This window comes from Euleptes europaea, chromosome 7 (assembly GCF_029931775.1).
Source record: "Euleptes europaea isolate rEulEur1 chromosome 7, rEulEur1.hap1, whole genome shotgun sequence".
NCBI classification, from domain to species: domain Eukaryota; kingdom Metazoa; phylum Chordata; class Lepidosauria; order Squamata; family Sphaerodactylidae; genus Euleptes; species Euleptes europaea.
Genome location: NC_079318.1, coordinates 51347691 through 51364909, shown reverse-complemented (window position 1 = coordinate 51364909; position 17219 = coordinate 51347691). Strand labels below are relative to the sequence as shown.

Here is a 17219-nt window from a genome sequence, read left to right as displayed (position 1 = left end):
ATGAAATACTCAAACAGCTGGCGAGGAAAGAGTCTCAAGCATTGTGTGTTTAATTGCACAGAATACTGGAAACATTCAGCATTCTTTAACTGGCTGTAAACAGGGCTCCTATCTCTTCAGTGTTGGGGGAAAAGCTACAGATAGCACACACAGAGACATATCATTTTAGTGGGAGTTGTTAGAGGAGGTTTTGATCAGGCAGGAACTGCATCTGCTCATCAGAAGTTCCACATGTACCAGGACTCCCTGGATCAAAGGTGTACATGAAGTGGCGAGAAATTGACAGAACCAACTAATGGTCATTGTACAATACTAAGAACCAGCAAAAGGCTGCCAGCTTATGGTCAGTAGCATGGATAAATATGGTCAGGAGTGCTAGTAGTAGCATTTACAAGTCAATGGTTTACAAATCACTGGCAAGCTTACTTGTCTCTAGAATTATGTTAGATTGTAGCTCCTGTATACCATGCCTTGTGCATTCTCCTGGGCCTGTGAGACATTAATGGGCAAATTAATGTGATAGTTAGTGAGCAAACAACAGATGGGATGGGCCAGAGCTATCTAACTTTTGCACTGTATGTAGAAAGGATTTGTTTCTGTAAAATGTGCATGGGTCGGTGGTAAAAGTATTGAACAAAGAGAGAACATGTGGGCTGCTATATGACTTTGGTTCTGTGGTTCTCAGATCTGATTTGTGAATCTTTAGGAAATAGTGTATGCACATTTTATCTCTGGAAATTTATCTGGAGATGTACTTTCCCATCTTGATTATTCTCCAGGCTATTGCTTAAATCAAGAGTGATGAATGTTTTTTTTTTAATAGTTGTGCATAATTAAAACATGAAGTTGTTCTATTCTGTGAATATCCAGGTATAGCAAGAATACTGGCTCGTTATTTCTTATTACTTGTGACCCCCAATTGAAACCTGCTGCCTTTCCGTTACAGATACGATTGGAGAAAGAGCGACTGGAAAAAAACGCCAGTGACTTTACACTGAAATGGAATGTGGTGAACCAGACGATGGAAACAATGCAGTTGAAGGAAAATGAGCTGAGAAGAAACTTGGAGGTAAATTAAAATTCAGAGGACTGTCTGCTTGCACAGTATGACACGTTGACATGATCTTTCTCTCCATCTTATGTACCCATACATCAACTGTACAGCTGCATTGCTCTGGTTGGAGAAGTCAGCTCTGCGTCCAGTCAAGAATTGCTGACTGCCAGCCATCAGCTGCGATCACTCTCATCCCTTGCAGCAGCTCAGTTATTCCTGGACAGTCACTTGTCATGGAAGTGTCCCCTTTCCCAGCTATGTTGACATTTTCCAGAGGCCAGATTCCTAAACTGCTGCTGTGGGGACAGGGAGGGATGACATCTTTAGGAACGTATGCTCTCAAGCTGTTGATGTCTGACGTCTCAAATTGGTATGGGGCCGTGGCTCAGTGGTAGAGCATCTGCTTGGCATACAGAAGGTCCCAGGTTCATTCCCCGGCATCTCCAGTTAAAGGGACTAGGCAAGTAGGTGATGTGAAGGACCGCTGCCTGAGACCCTGGAGATACTCTGCCTATCTGAGTAGACAGTACTGACTTTGATGGACCAGGGGTCTGATTCAGTATAAGGCAGCTTCATGTGTTCAATGGCATATGTGCTTGCATAGCCCAACGCTGCTGCTGCTGGGAGAGAAAGGGAGGCATCCAGGGAATGCAAGCAAGGCAAGAGGAGTGCCTCATTGCTTCCTTGCATATAGGCTGCAGACGAAGGGCCGCTGCTACGCTTCTGTGAGAGTCCTGTGAGCCTACTGGTCCAGCTTCTGTACTGGATTCCCCTAACGATAATCACATATACTGCGAGCCTCGTTGCGTTCTCCACCCGCTTAAGCCACTTGACCAGGATGGTATTCTAGCAGTACCTTTTCTTTTTTTTAGAGAGAGCCAGCGTGGTGTGGTGGTTAAGAGCGGCGGACTCGAATCTGGAGAACCAGGCTCGATTCACCGCTCCTCCACATGAAGCCTGCTGGGTGACCTTGGGCTGAGGACAGTTCTCTCAGAACTCTCTCAGCCCAGGCAGAGAAAGGCAATGGCAAATCACCTTGAAACGTCTCTTGCCTTGAAAACCCAACTGGGTCGCCATAAGTCAACTGTGACTTGATAAGACACACACATACTTTTTTTAAAAAAATCATCAGCTAATGACCCTTATGCTTGTGCTTCAGATCATGTCAGGGTGTCTTTAACCTCAGGATGCTCATACGTCACATATCCCCAACTTTCCAGAAAAACATGATCTTATTAATTTGGGCACTTGTGGGGATTACGGACACAACAGTTTGCCTCTTACTCCTCACTACTCCCTGTTTTGTCTCTCGTACAATGTATGGAAGGAAGGGCTAGGGGGAGGGAGAGAGATGAACAGAAGCAACAACAAGTTTAATCTTGCTCTCAGGCTGATTTGCTTAAATAGCTGGAAATACAAACCTGCCTTGCCAGCAAATTCTCAGCTTATGCTTCCCATCCTGGTTGTCCCTTCTCTTAAATTTGGCTTTGGCACGCCGGTGCCCATCTGCTAGTAGTAACTAGATGGATGATTGAGGGCTCAAGACCAACAGAGCCCTGCCAATGCCATCTGTTATCTTAGTGGCTCAGGAGTGGGTGGTGCGTGCACGCACGTGCCATTAAAAAAAAAAATCCTTCCCAAGAGAGAATTTAAAATGAGTGGGCCAATTCTTAAAAATACATTTTGACATTCATGCAAAACTATGTTGATAAAAATGTAGATGCCCGAGTGCTGTTCTTTCAGCGTCTAGGACGATTTCCTCGGAATTCCTGCTCTCTGTGCAAAAAAGCTTGTCCTGGGTTCTAACCTTGACTCAGACAGTGGTTCTGCTCGGAGACCTGTGGTGACTTCTCTTGGTTTCTCACTTCCTCTAAGCGCTGAAAGGGCCCTGCAACGGTTGGTGGTTCTCTAATGTTTTTGCCCTGCAAAAGCCTCTTCCTGGGCATAATTCTTTATGGGTTAGAGGTTTCCCTACTTAGCATATGCTGCTCAGCAGCTGTTCCGAGCTCACTGCCTATCAGCTGTACATTTGCCAGCATGATGATATTCTGATGCTGTCCTCTAATAGTCCTCCCTAGTCCATAAGAAAGTGTGGTACCGTTTGTTATCTACGTGTACGTCCAAGCACTTTTTTTTAAAGGCTCAATTTAATGGGGATAGCGGAACATAGCTTTCTGAAAAATGTGGGAACTCCTGCCCTCTGTGCTGCTTAGCGGGCTTCTAATTATTGCTAGAAGGACCCTTAAATCCCTGGTCTGTACCCACCCACAGTCTTAAAAAAATTAGGACAAGCTTTCTTAAGAGGGGACGGTGAGAGATCAAAACTGATAAAAGGAAGTATTTCTTCACACAACACATAGTTAAATTGTGGAACTCCCTGCCCCAGGATGTGGTGATGGCTACCAGTTTGGAAGGCTTTAAGAGGAGTGGACATGTTCATGGAGGAGAGGGGTATTCATGGCTACTAGTCAAAATGGATACTAGTCATGATGCACGCCTATTCTCTCCAGGATGAGAGGAGCATGCTGAATATATTAGGCGCTGTGGAACACAGGCAGGATGGTGCTGCTGCAGTTGTCTTGTTTGTGGGCTTCCTAGAGGCACCTGGTTGGCCACTGTGTGAACAGACTGCTGGACTTGATGGGCCTTGGTCTGATCCGGGATGGCTTTTCTTATGTGATTTCTGCCCATTTACACCCCCCCCCCACCAACACACAGGCAGCCAACCTCCACTGTGCAGTTCTGAGGGTACGCTGACCACAGAGCCTTTTCTTAAGAAGATGCAACTGCCCTTAAGTCCTTGGAACAGCCTAGTTAGATATAGGCCTTTGTGACTGATAACTTGAATCTTTTTAACAGTGTTCTCCCAAAGTTATACAGCTTTAATACTATGTGAGCTTCTTGTACACCACCTTGAAGGCTATACATTTTTTAAAGGCAAAAGGCTTCCAATTGTGCATGTGCATGTATTTATTTATAGACCAGATTTATATGTTGGAAGGCATGTGGACCATCTAGAATCATAGAGGTGGAAGGGACCACCAGGGTCATCTAGTCCAACCCCCTGCACAATGCAGGAAATTCACAACTACCTCCCCCCACACCCCCAGTGACCCCTACTCCATGCCTAGAAGATGGCCCCCCAAAAAATCTTCCAGGATCCCTGGCTAATCTGGCCTGGAGGAAAATTGCTTCCTGACCCCAAAGTGGCGATTGGCATTTCCATGGGCATGTAAGAGAGGGCCACAAGAGCCAAACACTGGAACCTTATCAAAAGCTTAACTGAAATCAAGGTAAACTATCCACAGCATTCCCCTGATCCAGCAAGGTAGCAGCTTTCTCGAAAAAGATGAGGTTAGGCTGACGTGACTTGTTCTTGAGAAACCCGTGCTGGCTCTTAATAATCACAGCCATCCTTTCTAAATGCTCAAGCGCTGACTGTTTGATTATTTGTTCTGAGACTTTTTCACGCCTTTTAATATGAAGACTGTTGCGTTGGATGACAAGTGGCCACATGGGGGGGGGGCAGCATGGAGCTCTGTGGACCAGATGGATAACTTGCAGACCAGCTGTGGCCTGTTGGCTTTCAGTGGCTACTTCCTGCTAGAGAGGAGCAGGCTTTCCATATACACTCTTCTTCCCCCCTGGCCCGGAAAAATCTACTGCAAGGAGGCACCCCTCCATTCTAAATACATCCTTGCACCAGCAGCCTATCTCCACTTTTAGAGATAAATAATTATAGAAGGGCCTTTACTCTGGCCAGATGTGCAGCCTTACCTTCTGCTATGCTAGAGGGGAAATTTAAGAAGACACCCTGGGAGGAGAGATTCTGCCCTTGCAAATCAGGGGACTTAGAAACTGTTGAGCATGCCCTCCTGAACTGCAATTTTTATACATTACCCCGTTTGAAGTTTATTGAGCCCCTCTTATCGAGAATGGGACCTGACAGGGCAGGAGAAAGGATTGAGATGCTTCTACAAGGGGATAATCCTTCAATCACTCTTCAGGTTGCGAAATTTTGCATGGCAGCAATGAAAATTCGATGCCATAGAACAGCCTCTTAGCACAATTGACAGATGTTTCCCAGCTGTAATTTTCTTTTTAAGTGTTGTAAGACTCGAACTATAATTCTTTGCTTGTAAGAATTTATTAGTCCATGTTTTCTGTTTTATCTGGCCAAGGGACGTAAATAAATTATCTATCTATCTACTGCAAGGACCCCAACCTTTTTAAACCTAGGGGCACTTTTAGAATTCTGAGATAGTGTGGTGGGCGCAGCCACAAAATGGCTGCCGCAGGAGGCGGAGCCAGCTGCAAAATGGCCGTCGTGGCTTACCTTGTAGTCACACAGTGAAGATCCTTGTGCTGTGCTGGCAGCTGCTGCCAAAGTGACATTTTAAAAAATCTGCCTAGCCAATCGGAAGTATTGCTAGGCAAAAGCCCCACCAACTTTCTGAAAACACTCGGTGGGTGCCAGGACAGGTGTCAATGTGTTTCATGATGCCCAAGGTCACCAAGTTGGGGACCCCTGATCTACTGCCAAGCTGTTATGTACCTGATGGCATGATTTTCTTTTGCTAGTTGCACATAGTATAAGATTTATTCAGGATCCAAAATTTAATGGTATTTTTTATATCACTGCCTATATTTTAATTGCATTTTATTATGTCTTACGGTGATTCATTCAGTTGTACTTCACAGAAATGATGTTATGTGTGGTTGATTTTAAATTGATAGCTGCCTAGAGGGCTCTCTTAAGTTTGGTTGGTGAGATATAAATCTCATAAGCAAATGATGGTTCGTTGGTAGCCATTTCCTTAACTGTTGGTGAATTTTTGGTGCCTTAGGAAGTAAAGAAGCAAAATGGCCTCCTCAGCAGTCAATCTGGTCAACAGTCACAAGAAATTTGCAAGCTGAAAGAAGACCTTTGTATGGCCAAACAGCTTCTGCAACAGAGTCAAGGTCTTGCTGAAGAAATGAAAAGTGAGTGTATTTTCATTGCCATTTGATATCTCATTTCAGTGTCAGGTATCCAAGTAGACACATATAATTTATCTACAACTCAGGGGTGTCAAACATAAGGCCTGCGGGCCGGATCCAGCCCCTTGAAAGCTCTTATCAGGCCTGGGAGCCAGCTGAGGCAGTCACCATCCCCCCCCCCCCCGATCTGGGTTGGCGAGGCATGGCCCAGCCCAACTTAATGACGTTTGTGTCATATCCGGCCCTCATAACAATTGAGTTCGACACCCCTGCTCTAACTTGATTATTGTAAACCACCTGTGTTTCAAATAACGGATATAAACCACAAATGGAAGAGGGGCATTTTTACTTTATCCTCACTGTTGCTGCGATCTCTGCCCTGGGCAGAGATTTTTTTTGTTTACAAAGCTCTCTCAAACCTCAGAGAAGAGTTTCAGGACCAACTGCAGGCTGTTTGGGAAATAGGAAGACTGGAAAACATCTGTTGTGCCAGCATCTTTTATGAAGTCTTCCTGTGGATCCAGCCCATTCACTAAGAACTATTTATTTCTGTTCGACATCTATTTAAACTTTAAATTCTGCCTTGCTTCTTCTAAGTTCATTTTTGTAGAGCTTGTTTTTTAAGAAGTTGAATGTATCCTGTACATTGTATATGTGGGGTAGATATACTGGAACCAGCAATGTTATTGTTTGATCTGCTGCTTTGACACTCCCTCCTAAATGAAACTGTCAGGAGCCCCGTGGCGCAGAGTGATAAGCTGCAGTACTCCAGTCAAAAGCTCTGCTCAAGACCTGAGTTCGATCCCAATGGAAGTTGGTTTCAGGTAGCCGGCTCAAGGTTGACTCAGCCTTCCATCCTTCCGAGGTCGGTAAAATGAGTACCCGGCTTGCTGGGGGTAAAGTGGAGACAACTGGAAAAGGCACTGGCAAACCACCCCGTAAAACATAGTCTGCCTAGTAAACATTGGGATGTGACATCACCCCATGGGTCAGAAATGACCCGGTGCTTGCACAGGGGACTACCTTTACCTACCTAACTGAAAGTATGGGTGGTATTGGAATATCCTGAGACACTGACATTATTTTTGAGATGTCAATGTGGTTGTTTTCTAGAGTAGTTAAGGTGGTTATTTTCTAGAGTACTTAGAAAATAAGCTAGCCTAGCCATGTTCCTCTGTAATATCCAGCTACAGTTATTAATGTTGTTAAATATTTGGTTCCCTTTTAATCACTTAGGTAAAAATTGGTCTCTGGACAGAGAGTTGAAAATTCTTAAAGACAAAGTGAACGAGCAAGATGAGTCTCTAGAGAAGATGCAGCTTGCTAATTCTGACCTGGAAAAACAACGTGATTCTCTCCAACAGCTTCTGAAACATAAAGAAAACACCATTGAAAAACTCAGCATAAAACTGGAGGATCTGGAAAGTTTGCAGAACATTCTTGCTGAATGTGAAAGTCTTAAAAAAGAGGTTGAGATTCTTTCCCAAAGGAAAACAGAAAATGAACAACTCCTAGGCCAGTTTCATTCAGAAAAAGAAGGGCTGATGAGCAAAATGTACAGCTTAGAAAATGCTTTAATGATGGAACAGATTAAAAGTAATGACAGAGTAACTGTTGTAAAAGCTGAAAATGAACACCTAAGCATGGAGATTAAAAACCTCAGATGTGTGGTTGAAGAAAAAAGCACTGAGCTAGAGGCACAAAGAATAGCTTACAGTGAGCTTCAGCAAAAAACAGTCACTTCTGAGGAAAAATATCAGAAAGAGAGAGAAAACAGTTCCCTGAAACTAGATGAGTTAACCAAACAAGTGAATATCTTGCAACAAATGCTACAGTCAGCAGCAAATGAAGCATTAGAAAAGAAAAAATGTATTTCCTCACTTGAAACCTCATTGGCTTCCCACTCGGAGTTAAACGCTTCCTTTCAAAAGCAAGTTGAAGAATTGATACAAGTCCGAGATGAAATGGAAAGAAAATTGGCTGAAGCAGAGCTGAAGCATGAAGGTTTTGTGAAGGAATCTGAAGAGCATATCAGTAAGTTACGAGCTGCTCTCTCTGAAAAAGAGGGCCTGGTCACCAAAGCTTCAGCTGCTCTTGAGGAGAAAGACAAACAGTTGCAACTTTTGATCAAAGAGTCTAAAAGACAAGAAACGGAGATTCAAGATTTAAAGATCAGCAATGAAATGCTTGAGGATTCAGTACAGCAGCTAAAAGTTATGCCTCAAACAGCAAGGTACCAGGAACCAGATTTATCTGCTGCAGCATCATTTAGTGAAAAAGAAATGGAAGGTCTTAAAAACAAAAACAAAAACATCCTCCTTCAGAGTGCTATGGATACTTCAGAACAAAAACATGTATCCTTAACAGAAACAAATCGGTACCTTTCCAATAATTCTAACCATGATGAGAACCTCTCAGGGTTGTCAGAAAGGCATAGTGAGAAGAGCACATTATTTTTACAAGCCAAAGAGGGATTGGAAAGGAAATGCACATTGCTGGAAGCGAACAACAGCGACTCAAAATGCTTTTTAAGGGCACAAGCTTGTCCCTTTGAAGTAGAAAAGGCTGAATTTGAATACCGAGAGAAACAGCTCATGAACGATCATGAGGAAGTTCAATGTCAGCTCTTGTCCTTGGAGAAGAAAAACGACATTTTGCCGAGGCAGCTTGAAAAAATGCAGGTAGTTCTTGAAGAAGCTGAGGTTGTTCCTGTCCGAAATTTTCTATCATCCAAGCTTGATAGTTTAGAACCAAATAGGTTAAAACAAAATGCGATACAGCAACATTATGATCCCTTGCTGCGGGAGAATAAGCAATGGATCGAGGAGATAAAAGTAAGGAACAAACATGCAAAAGGTGGCCCTTCTTTACATAAGGCTTCATTGGATCAGCTGAGAATGTCTGTGGAAGAAAAAGAGGATGAACTAGATAAATATCGAGTGAAGCTTGAGCTGCTTCAGATGGACCTTGAGGATAAAGAAGTCTCTGTAGAAAACTATGCTGATCAAGTAACACAGCTAGAGACTGCATTGAGAAAAATGGAAAGAAAAATTGAGGAAAGCAAAAGGGAAAAAGAGGGGCTAAAGCAAGAAATCCAAGCTCTAAAAGAATTGGGATTTTTTACTTCAGAGATTGCAGAGGGGGATGGGGATGGCCAATCACCAGCTGTTTTCAATGCCGTTACCAAGGACGACTTTAACCAGCAAATAGATGCCAAGTGTTCATCAGTTCCTCATGATATGATGCCCAGCCAAAATGATTATGTCCAATTAGTATCCTCCCTTCACATGACAATGAGCAAGCTAAATGAGTTGGAGAAAATGTGTGAACACCTGCAAATTGAAAAGTCAACATTAGCATCACAGCTGAAAGACTCACAATTGGAATGCGTCATAGGCACAGACACTGTGGCTGAAGAACTCAGGAACAAAATTAATATGGTAACAGAAGAGCATGCTGCTTTCTCTGATGGATTGGGCCAGAGCGAAACAGAAGCACAGTTTGATTTTGAGAAAGCGATCTTTGTGGATCTGGAAAGCAGCACTGGACTCAACTATGAAGATTTAAAATTAACTAATGAAGAAATTAAAGCACACTTTGATGGAGTAAAGGAAAAAATCTTGTCATTGAAAAATCAGTACGAATGCTTGCATGAGCAGAATATGAGTGTGGCTTCCAAATTATCAGAGTTGCAATGCAGTATTGAAATGCTCAAGAAAGAAAATACTGCACTATCAACAAGTCTCAACCAAGCTGATACCATTTCATTCATAACACAGATGACTCCTAGCCATATTGATAAAGAGTTTCTATTAGATGGGACACTTTGCCTATGTTTTTCATGTCATAGTAACATGGCATGTCTCACAGAATCTAATTTTGACAGTGATCCTTTGACAACCAAGAACGAAAGCAGTAACAAACAAAGTAAACTAGAAAGTACCCCTGACCCGCTCCGTTCCATTACAGAGCTGTGTGATGGTGGCATCAGGCAGGGGCATGCCATGACTAAAAAGTACAGTCTGAAAAATAAAGCTGAACGTCTCATGTTATATGAGGCCTATGACAAGTCATTCAAGAGGCTTGAAGAATCCTTTGAGGCCCATCAAAGTCTAGAAGATGAAGAGATACAGAAGATTCAGCAGCTGCTCCTGTCAGCAAGGAAGGAAGTGGATTGCCTCAGACAGCAAAATGTATTGGAATATGAGCAGTGGCAGCAAAAACTGCATCATGTGATCCTGGAGGTGGTGTCTAAACTGCCAGCTGAGAAGAATGATACTGACCTCTTGTCTTGGGTATTGGAAGAACCAAGGCTCCAGTCTCAAGACCTGAATTCAAGTTCTCAGCCACTGCTTTGTGTTGGCACCGAACACGTAAGTATGCCAGTTAACTTCATAGTGTGTAAACTTATGGTTGAAAGAGCCTCTTTAGGTGCAAGGAGAGCTTCCTGTGCATACCGGAGCTTTACTCTTGTAGGGGTGGGGTAACAGAAGCAGTTTATCTGGTGGCAGAAAATGCTGTTTGTTAGAAAGAAGCTCCCTTAAATTCACCAAGATCTCCGTGTGGTCCTTTGGAATGGGGCCATGTGATTTTACAATGGTACTTCATTCATGCTTTAGCTTGAAACTAGTTTGACAGGACTGAAAGATTATCCTCTGTTTAATAAAACGTTAGCTAAGGGATAATAAGAAATACTAATTTTTGGAAAAGATTATTGCGTATGCCTTGTTGGAATTAAGGCACAGATTAGTTTTTGTATCTGAATGAACATCTACAATTACTCATTAGCTTAAGCTAAAAAATGTAAGGTTTGTATTTTAAAATCTGAGCTTATGGCCTTTAATTAAATTCAATCCTTCTCTGGCTCCAGCCAAAATGTATATTGTTTGATCAGACACAAAAGGAGCCACTTTTGACAGCAAAAGAGTAATCTTGTCATTCTTTGTGTGAATTATGCAAAGATTAATAAATACTAGCATTGGAGTTCTAGGTTCTTCCATGTATTAAATCTACCAAAAGCCGTTTTTAAAAGTTGCATATGGATAGCTGCTATGGACTGATTCATACATTACAGAATGTTTCGAATTTGTGTAAGTAACAGTTTACCCAAGTGGTCTACTTGAGTGAGCTGTTAACACAGGAGATGCAGCAGAAATGTTTTAAGAATGCAGATATTTGCATTCCCAGCACACCCTGCAGAGAATATTATCCATTTTGACTGATGCCTTTAAGGAGAATATTATTCAGGCAATCATTGGGAAGAAACATAATAGAATATTATATTCTGACTGTACAATCATGTAAAGAGTTGCTCCACTCTAAACCCTTTGAAATAAATGCACTTAGACAAGAGTAACTCAGCACAGGATTATACTCGTAGTCTCATAAAATATGATAACTTTGATAACTGGTTTATTAGGTAGAGCAGACTGGATTAAATGGTTGAAATTTTTGACTACTTTTTTTTTTAAAAAAACTGGTAACTCTTTCCATTTTACCCGCCTATGGTAGCTAATCTAACACAACAATAACAGTATCACATATTTTCTAGATAGAACGTATTAAATTTTCCAATTATAAGTTTCTACTGTAAGGTCTATCCATTTCTAATGTTTAAATAACTTCATTAAAATAAATCATATTTTAATTGATTTTTTAGCAAGTGGAAGTACCTGCGGAACAAACAAACAATCTCTTTTCTCATCTGGAAACATGTGATTTGCCCCGTGCAAGTGTGCCATTTGAAGCTGTGCGTGGTATAGCAAAGGAAAGAAAGTACAAAGCAAACAGCACAGAAGGCAAGAGGCCTGATTGTGAAATAGTCATAGGTGTCAGATCTATAGAAGGATGCTTTGAGGCCTCAGTGGCAGAATCCAGAATGGTGTCAGATAAATCCATCAGCCCTTCACACAGTCCTGTGATACTTCCTAATTGTAACAACACAAATACAGTTCCTGCAAAGATCCTTGAAAATCGCAAGACGAGTGAAATGTCTCCACTACCCATAAATGAGACATGTACTCTGAATTCTAAGCTGTCCCATGGTATGGCTGAAAGCAATAAGGCCTTTGATGCTGTGGTAATGGAAGTCCAGCATTTAAACTCAAGGATGGATGTGCAGGATGAAGAGCTGGCTGTGAAGAGGGCTGCTTGTGAGGAGTTGGAGAGAGCAGTGGCAGAGCTTGAGAAAGAAAAACAGGACTTAAGCGAGACCCTTAAATCTGTTACTTTTGATAATCAACAGTTATCTTACAACTTTTTGTGTCTGGAAATAGAACTTAACAAGGTAAAAACTGATCTGGAAATGCACAAGGTTAGGCTGTCTGATACGAGAGAGACTCTAGAAGACTTAGAAATGACCAAATCAGACTGGCACGAGAAGCTTCTTGAAGCCGAAAATGATCTGAGGAGGATAAAAGCAGAGAGAGAGAATATTGAGAGTCATGCCCTATCTATGGAGGCAGATATTGAAGAGCTTCAGTCAAAGAAAGAGCAGTTAGAAAAAGAAAATGAAAATAAACTGAAAAACATTTTTGGCCTTCAGGAACAGCTTCATATACTCACAGTTGAAAGAAACCAATTTAGTCAAGATGTGAGTGCTTTGTCGAAGGATAAAGAAGAATTGAACCACGTGTGCCAGAAGTTGCAGGAGAGAATAAAGGATCTTGAGTCAAGTCAAATGGATTCTACTGAATTTATCAGAGTATTGGAAAGTGAAGCGAAGAGCCAGACAAAATTGCTTCAGGCTGCAAAAGATTATATTGCTCAGTTATCAACAGAAAAGGATTGCCTAATGCTGCAGGTACAGAATTTGGAAAAGGTTGCGAGCGATCTCGTGTCAGAAACAGAGAATGCACAAAGCCAGATAGAGCACCTGAGTGAAGAAAAAGAAGCAGTCCTTAGGGAATATGAAACTTTGCAAACCCAGTTGAATTACTCTCAAACAGAAATCTCCAAAATCTCCAAGTCTTTGGAAGGGTCACTCATAGAAAAAGGCGAACTGGCAGCTCGACTCAATTCTGCACAAGAAGAAGTGGATCAGCTGCGACACGGCATTGAGAAGCTAAAAGTCAAAATAGAATCCGATGAAAAGAAAAGATGTCGCTTTGCTGAAAAACTGAAAGAGAATGCAAGGAAAGCCGATTCTCTTGTAGACAAAATTGAATCTCTTGAAAGAGAATTGCAGCTGTCAGAAGAGAATTTGGAAGATGCAATTGTTCAGGCAGAGGCAGCCAAGGAAGAGAAGGAAATCGCAAACACAGAGCTGGAAAAGATGCATGTGGATCTGGAGGAGCTGAAAGCTGAAATGAATTCCTTAAAGTCTGAGAAAGAACGGCTTGAGAGAGAGCTGGAAGAAGAGCAGGAAAGGGCATCTAATTTAGAACGTAGTAACTCTATGTTTGTAAAACAATTGGAAGAAAAAGAAGTACAAGTTAAAAGTGAATATGAAAATGCGCTGATGTCAATACAGTCTGATCTCAAGCAGGCCAGAGAAGAAATTAAAGTTTCCGAGAGTAAGCAAGAAATGTATAAGGCAAAAGAACAGGATCTGATAAATGAAGTAACTTCCTTCAAACATGAGAACACACAGTTGGCTTATCACCTGCAGCAAGCAAAATACAAACATTCTGAATCAGAGAAATTGATTATTCAGTTTATTCAAGAACTCCAAGATATCAAACTACAATTGGATGAAAATGATTACTTTCTTGAGCAATTGCCCAGAAATGAAGCTTTGCAACTTCCCCTTGAAGATCCTGAGAAGGAACTGGGAGGCACAGCATCTGAAAAAGCGGTCAGCATTGAAAAGGTAATATTGTGCAAAATGGGTAGAATATCTTAGAGGCTAACAGCTCTGTATGAAATTGACAGGCTTGGGGTAGTTCTGAGAGAAATTTAGTAATCATTAGAATAATCAAGTGGGAACCTGCAAGGACTTGTGGGATGCATCTCATTTCCCCCTTCCCCACTATTTTATCTTTTTCTTTTCTCTCCCCTTTTTCTGCTTCCTTCTCTCCTTCCCATCCAACAACCAACCTACATTTATCTGCCCCTCTGTCTTCAGATTTCCTTCTCCCCCCCAGCAACCTCTACCTAGGAAAAATATGGCCCAGTTGTGTGGTGGTGGTCACTGGGCCAGGCCCACTTACATGGTAGAGAACCCTCAAGGACTTCCCCTGTATCCCGCTGCCCACACTATTTCCTCTTTCCCTGTTCCTGGCAACCCCTATATCCTCTCTCCTTTCCTTGCTTCATTCTCTCCTCAGCCATTCACCAACCTACCTTTTATCTGCCTCACATCATCTGATATATTTATTATTGATTTACTTCATTTATACCCCACTTTCCTCCACAATGGGGACCAAAGCAGCTTACATTATTCTCCTCTCCTCCTTTTTAATCCTCACAGCAACCCTGTGAAGGTTAGGCTGAAAGTATGTGACTAACCTAAAGTCACCCAGTGAGCTTCCACAGCAAGATGGGAATTTGAACCTGGATCTCTCAGATCCTATTTTGAAGCTCTAACCGCTACACCACACTGGCTTTCATAAGGTGGCTGCTAGTGCTACTACATGCAAGTTTTAGGTTGGGTATTTTTTCCTCAGATTATGGCCTTTAACAGTGTTTTCACTGACTAAACATTTGTTTATTTTGTAATTTTTTTTACTGTTTTCATGTCCATTTTTAATACACGTTTTCTTAAATATTTCCATTGATGAATATACAGTTTCTAGGACTAAACAACTTTTCCTATAAAATCAGTAAGATCTACCTATAACGGTAAAAATGAAATCAATAAAGAATGGAGATAGTGATTAGAAAGATCTGTAGAAAATAGAAAACAAGTGGGGAAACCTGCAAGGACTTGCAGGGGTACCTTATTTTCCTCTTCCCCACTATTTCCCCTTTCTCTGCCCACCCGAGGTCCACACATGGGAGGTGGTGCCAAAGCACCCCATTCCTTCCCCATGCCTTTTACTGATAGAAACTAAAGCTTGAAGGCTGTGTGATAACCTAGCAACAACCACTAAAGGCATCTGCTTTTTAAAGGTATAGGCCCTGCTTCTGTTATTTTGGGGAGAGGTTAACCCTCCCCATGTATTTTTTTAAGGTTCAGATTTTTCTGCAAACTGGGGCATTTTTCAGGTTTGTAGAAAGATCTATCATTGCTCCAAGCACTGGATTTAATTATCCACAGATTTCACTATGTTAAGAATTAGATATATTGATGATAATTAAAAAGAACAATAGAACCAGTGTGGTGTCACACTAGGACTAGAGTCTCTACTTAGCCATGGAGTTCACATGGTGACTTTCACCCTACCACTTTCTCTCAGTGTTGCTTACCTCATGGAGGATTGGCTCCAGAATAATGTTTCCATGGGGACAAGGATTTCTGCCTGCAGAGCATGATCCCCCCCCCCCCATGGCAGTCTGAAATTCTTCCCCCAAAATCCTGTTTTTTGGGGTTCCACAGGAGGGGGAGGCAGGAAAATTGTGCTCAATGGGTTGAACTCCTTGTGTCCCTGGAACTGTCTTATCTGGATCCAGGTCAATGTTGTGATTATGATATTGAGGAAGAACCACATATGCTACCTTGAGCTACCTGGAGGAAGAGTGGTGTAAAAAATCAGCATGTAGAATGGCAGGTTGAAGAAGCAGACTTCTGTCATCAAGTTAGTTTCATTTATAATGTTTTATACCTCACCCTCTACCAAATCTTAGAGACAAAAACAGGTGCAATAAGGAGAAGTTAGATATTTCAGTTACAGAAGTCTTAATATTTCAAGTTGTATTATCGACGGATTCTCCCAGAGAATATTGTGTTGCTCAGAATATTTAGACGTTCTTATTTCTGAGAGTTATTGCAGGAGAAGATGGCACTGTAAGAACAGAACCTTCTAAAAAGCAAGGTACCGTTTGAGGTTTCTCTATATGTCTTCTGTGAGGCTCCTTGGATGACGATTTCTAAACGCTTTTGAAGTGACATGGTCAAGAATGAATTCTTCACTCAATTGCTGCTTTCACTCAATTGCTGTAGTACTATGTACTGCAGCCGCCAGCGCTCCTCTTGATTGCTCACCCTTCAGCCCCGCAGAAATTGCTCCTGACAGCATTTCAGGCTGAGGTCCACACCTCTTCCTGTCAGTTCTTTGGTAACGCTGCAGGCAGAGGCGGGCCCGGTGATTGAGACAAAGTGACTCCTCTGCACAGAACCAGTCTTATAAGTGAGCAAACCTCTTTGGGGTGTTTTTTTAAGTACCTCAGTGTGCAGTTACTTAGACAAGGTCAGAATAGGTATCGGGAAAACTTTACAAAGGTGCCCTTCCAGCAGATGCTTTTCATTATATTACTACAGTGCTTTCCAAACCTGCGACTTCAGAAGAGCTGATAAAAAAAAAGACACTTCGTCTGCGCTACAGCAAGGACCCTACAACTCAACAATCAGAAGTTAAGAGGGTCCGGCCCTTCAATCCTGTTCTACTTGTCCCTGCCAGTTTCTCTGCTGTGTAAGCTTATGTGTGCAGAGGGCCGTTCACAAATCAGTAATTATACGAGCTGTCTCATTTTCCGTTTGATTGTGCGAGAAGTTTTCTCGCTGCAGTGATAACGTAAGTGCTTCTTATTTTTTGCAGGCAGGCTGTCACAGGCTCTTAGAGCAGTTCAAAAGTGGAGAAAAAGCTCTCTGTCCTAATTTCCAGCGATGGATGACATCCTTTAGAGTGTTAAAGCAGGAAAGAGAGCAAATGGGGAAGCAAATCCATGAACTTGAGATTCAACTGAACAGGCCAGATCCAAGTAGGTACCGCTTTTGTTTTGTTTTGAAAGGAAACAACTGCCCCTTGCAGATGTTCAGGCAGTCTGAGATCTACAGGTGGAGGGGGGAAGCTTGCGTGTGTTTGATCCACGTAGGCATAGAGGCTCAGAATGCACAACCTGAGCCAGTCTAGAATACTGGGGGAGTAGAGCCTGTATCTATTTAGCTTTGCGCAGTCCTGACTCTTCACCCTCCCACCCCATGCATAAATCTTGCCCCAATGGAGAGTCTGTATATGGCTGCTTCTGCACCTTGCCATAAGTGAATGTTGGCTCTTTGATCTGTAATACAATAAGGCTTTCATTTCGTCTGGTATATACAAAAAGTAGGGTTCTCTCCACTGCTAAATTTATTGTTGTGATTATT

The 17219-nt window shown here is 42.1% G+C and overlaps 1 protein-coding gene across 1 annotated transcript in view; it reads left to right on the top strand.

Annotated features, from left to right (window-relative positions):
* Nucleotides 1-17219, top strand: part of CENPF (centromere protein F) — a 36966-nt gene that overhangs the window by 12936 nt on the left and 6811 nt on the right. Inside the window, exons 10-14 of the mRNA XM_056853070.1 lie at nt 947-1069; nt 5902-6037; nt 7271-10407; nt 11694-13829; nt 16672-16834. Coding sequence (XP_056709048.1) covers nt 947-1069; nt 5902-6037; nt 7271-10407; nt 11694-13829; nt 16672-16834 — 5695 coding nt within the window. The remainder of the gene's footprint in view (nt 1-946; nt 1070-5901; nt 6038-7270; nt 10408-11693; nt 13830-16671; nt 16835-17219) is intronic.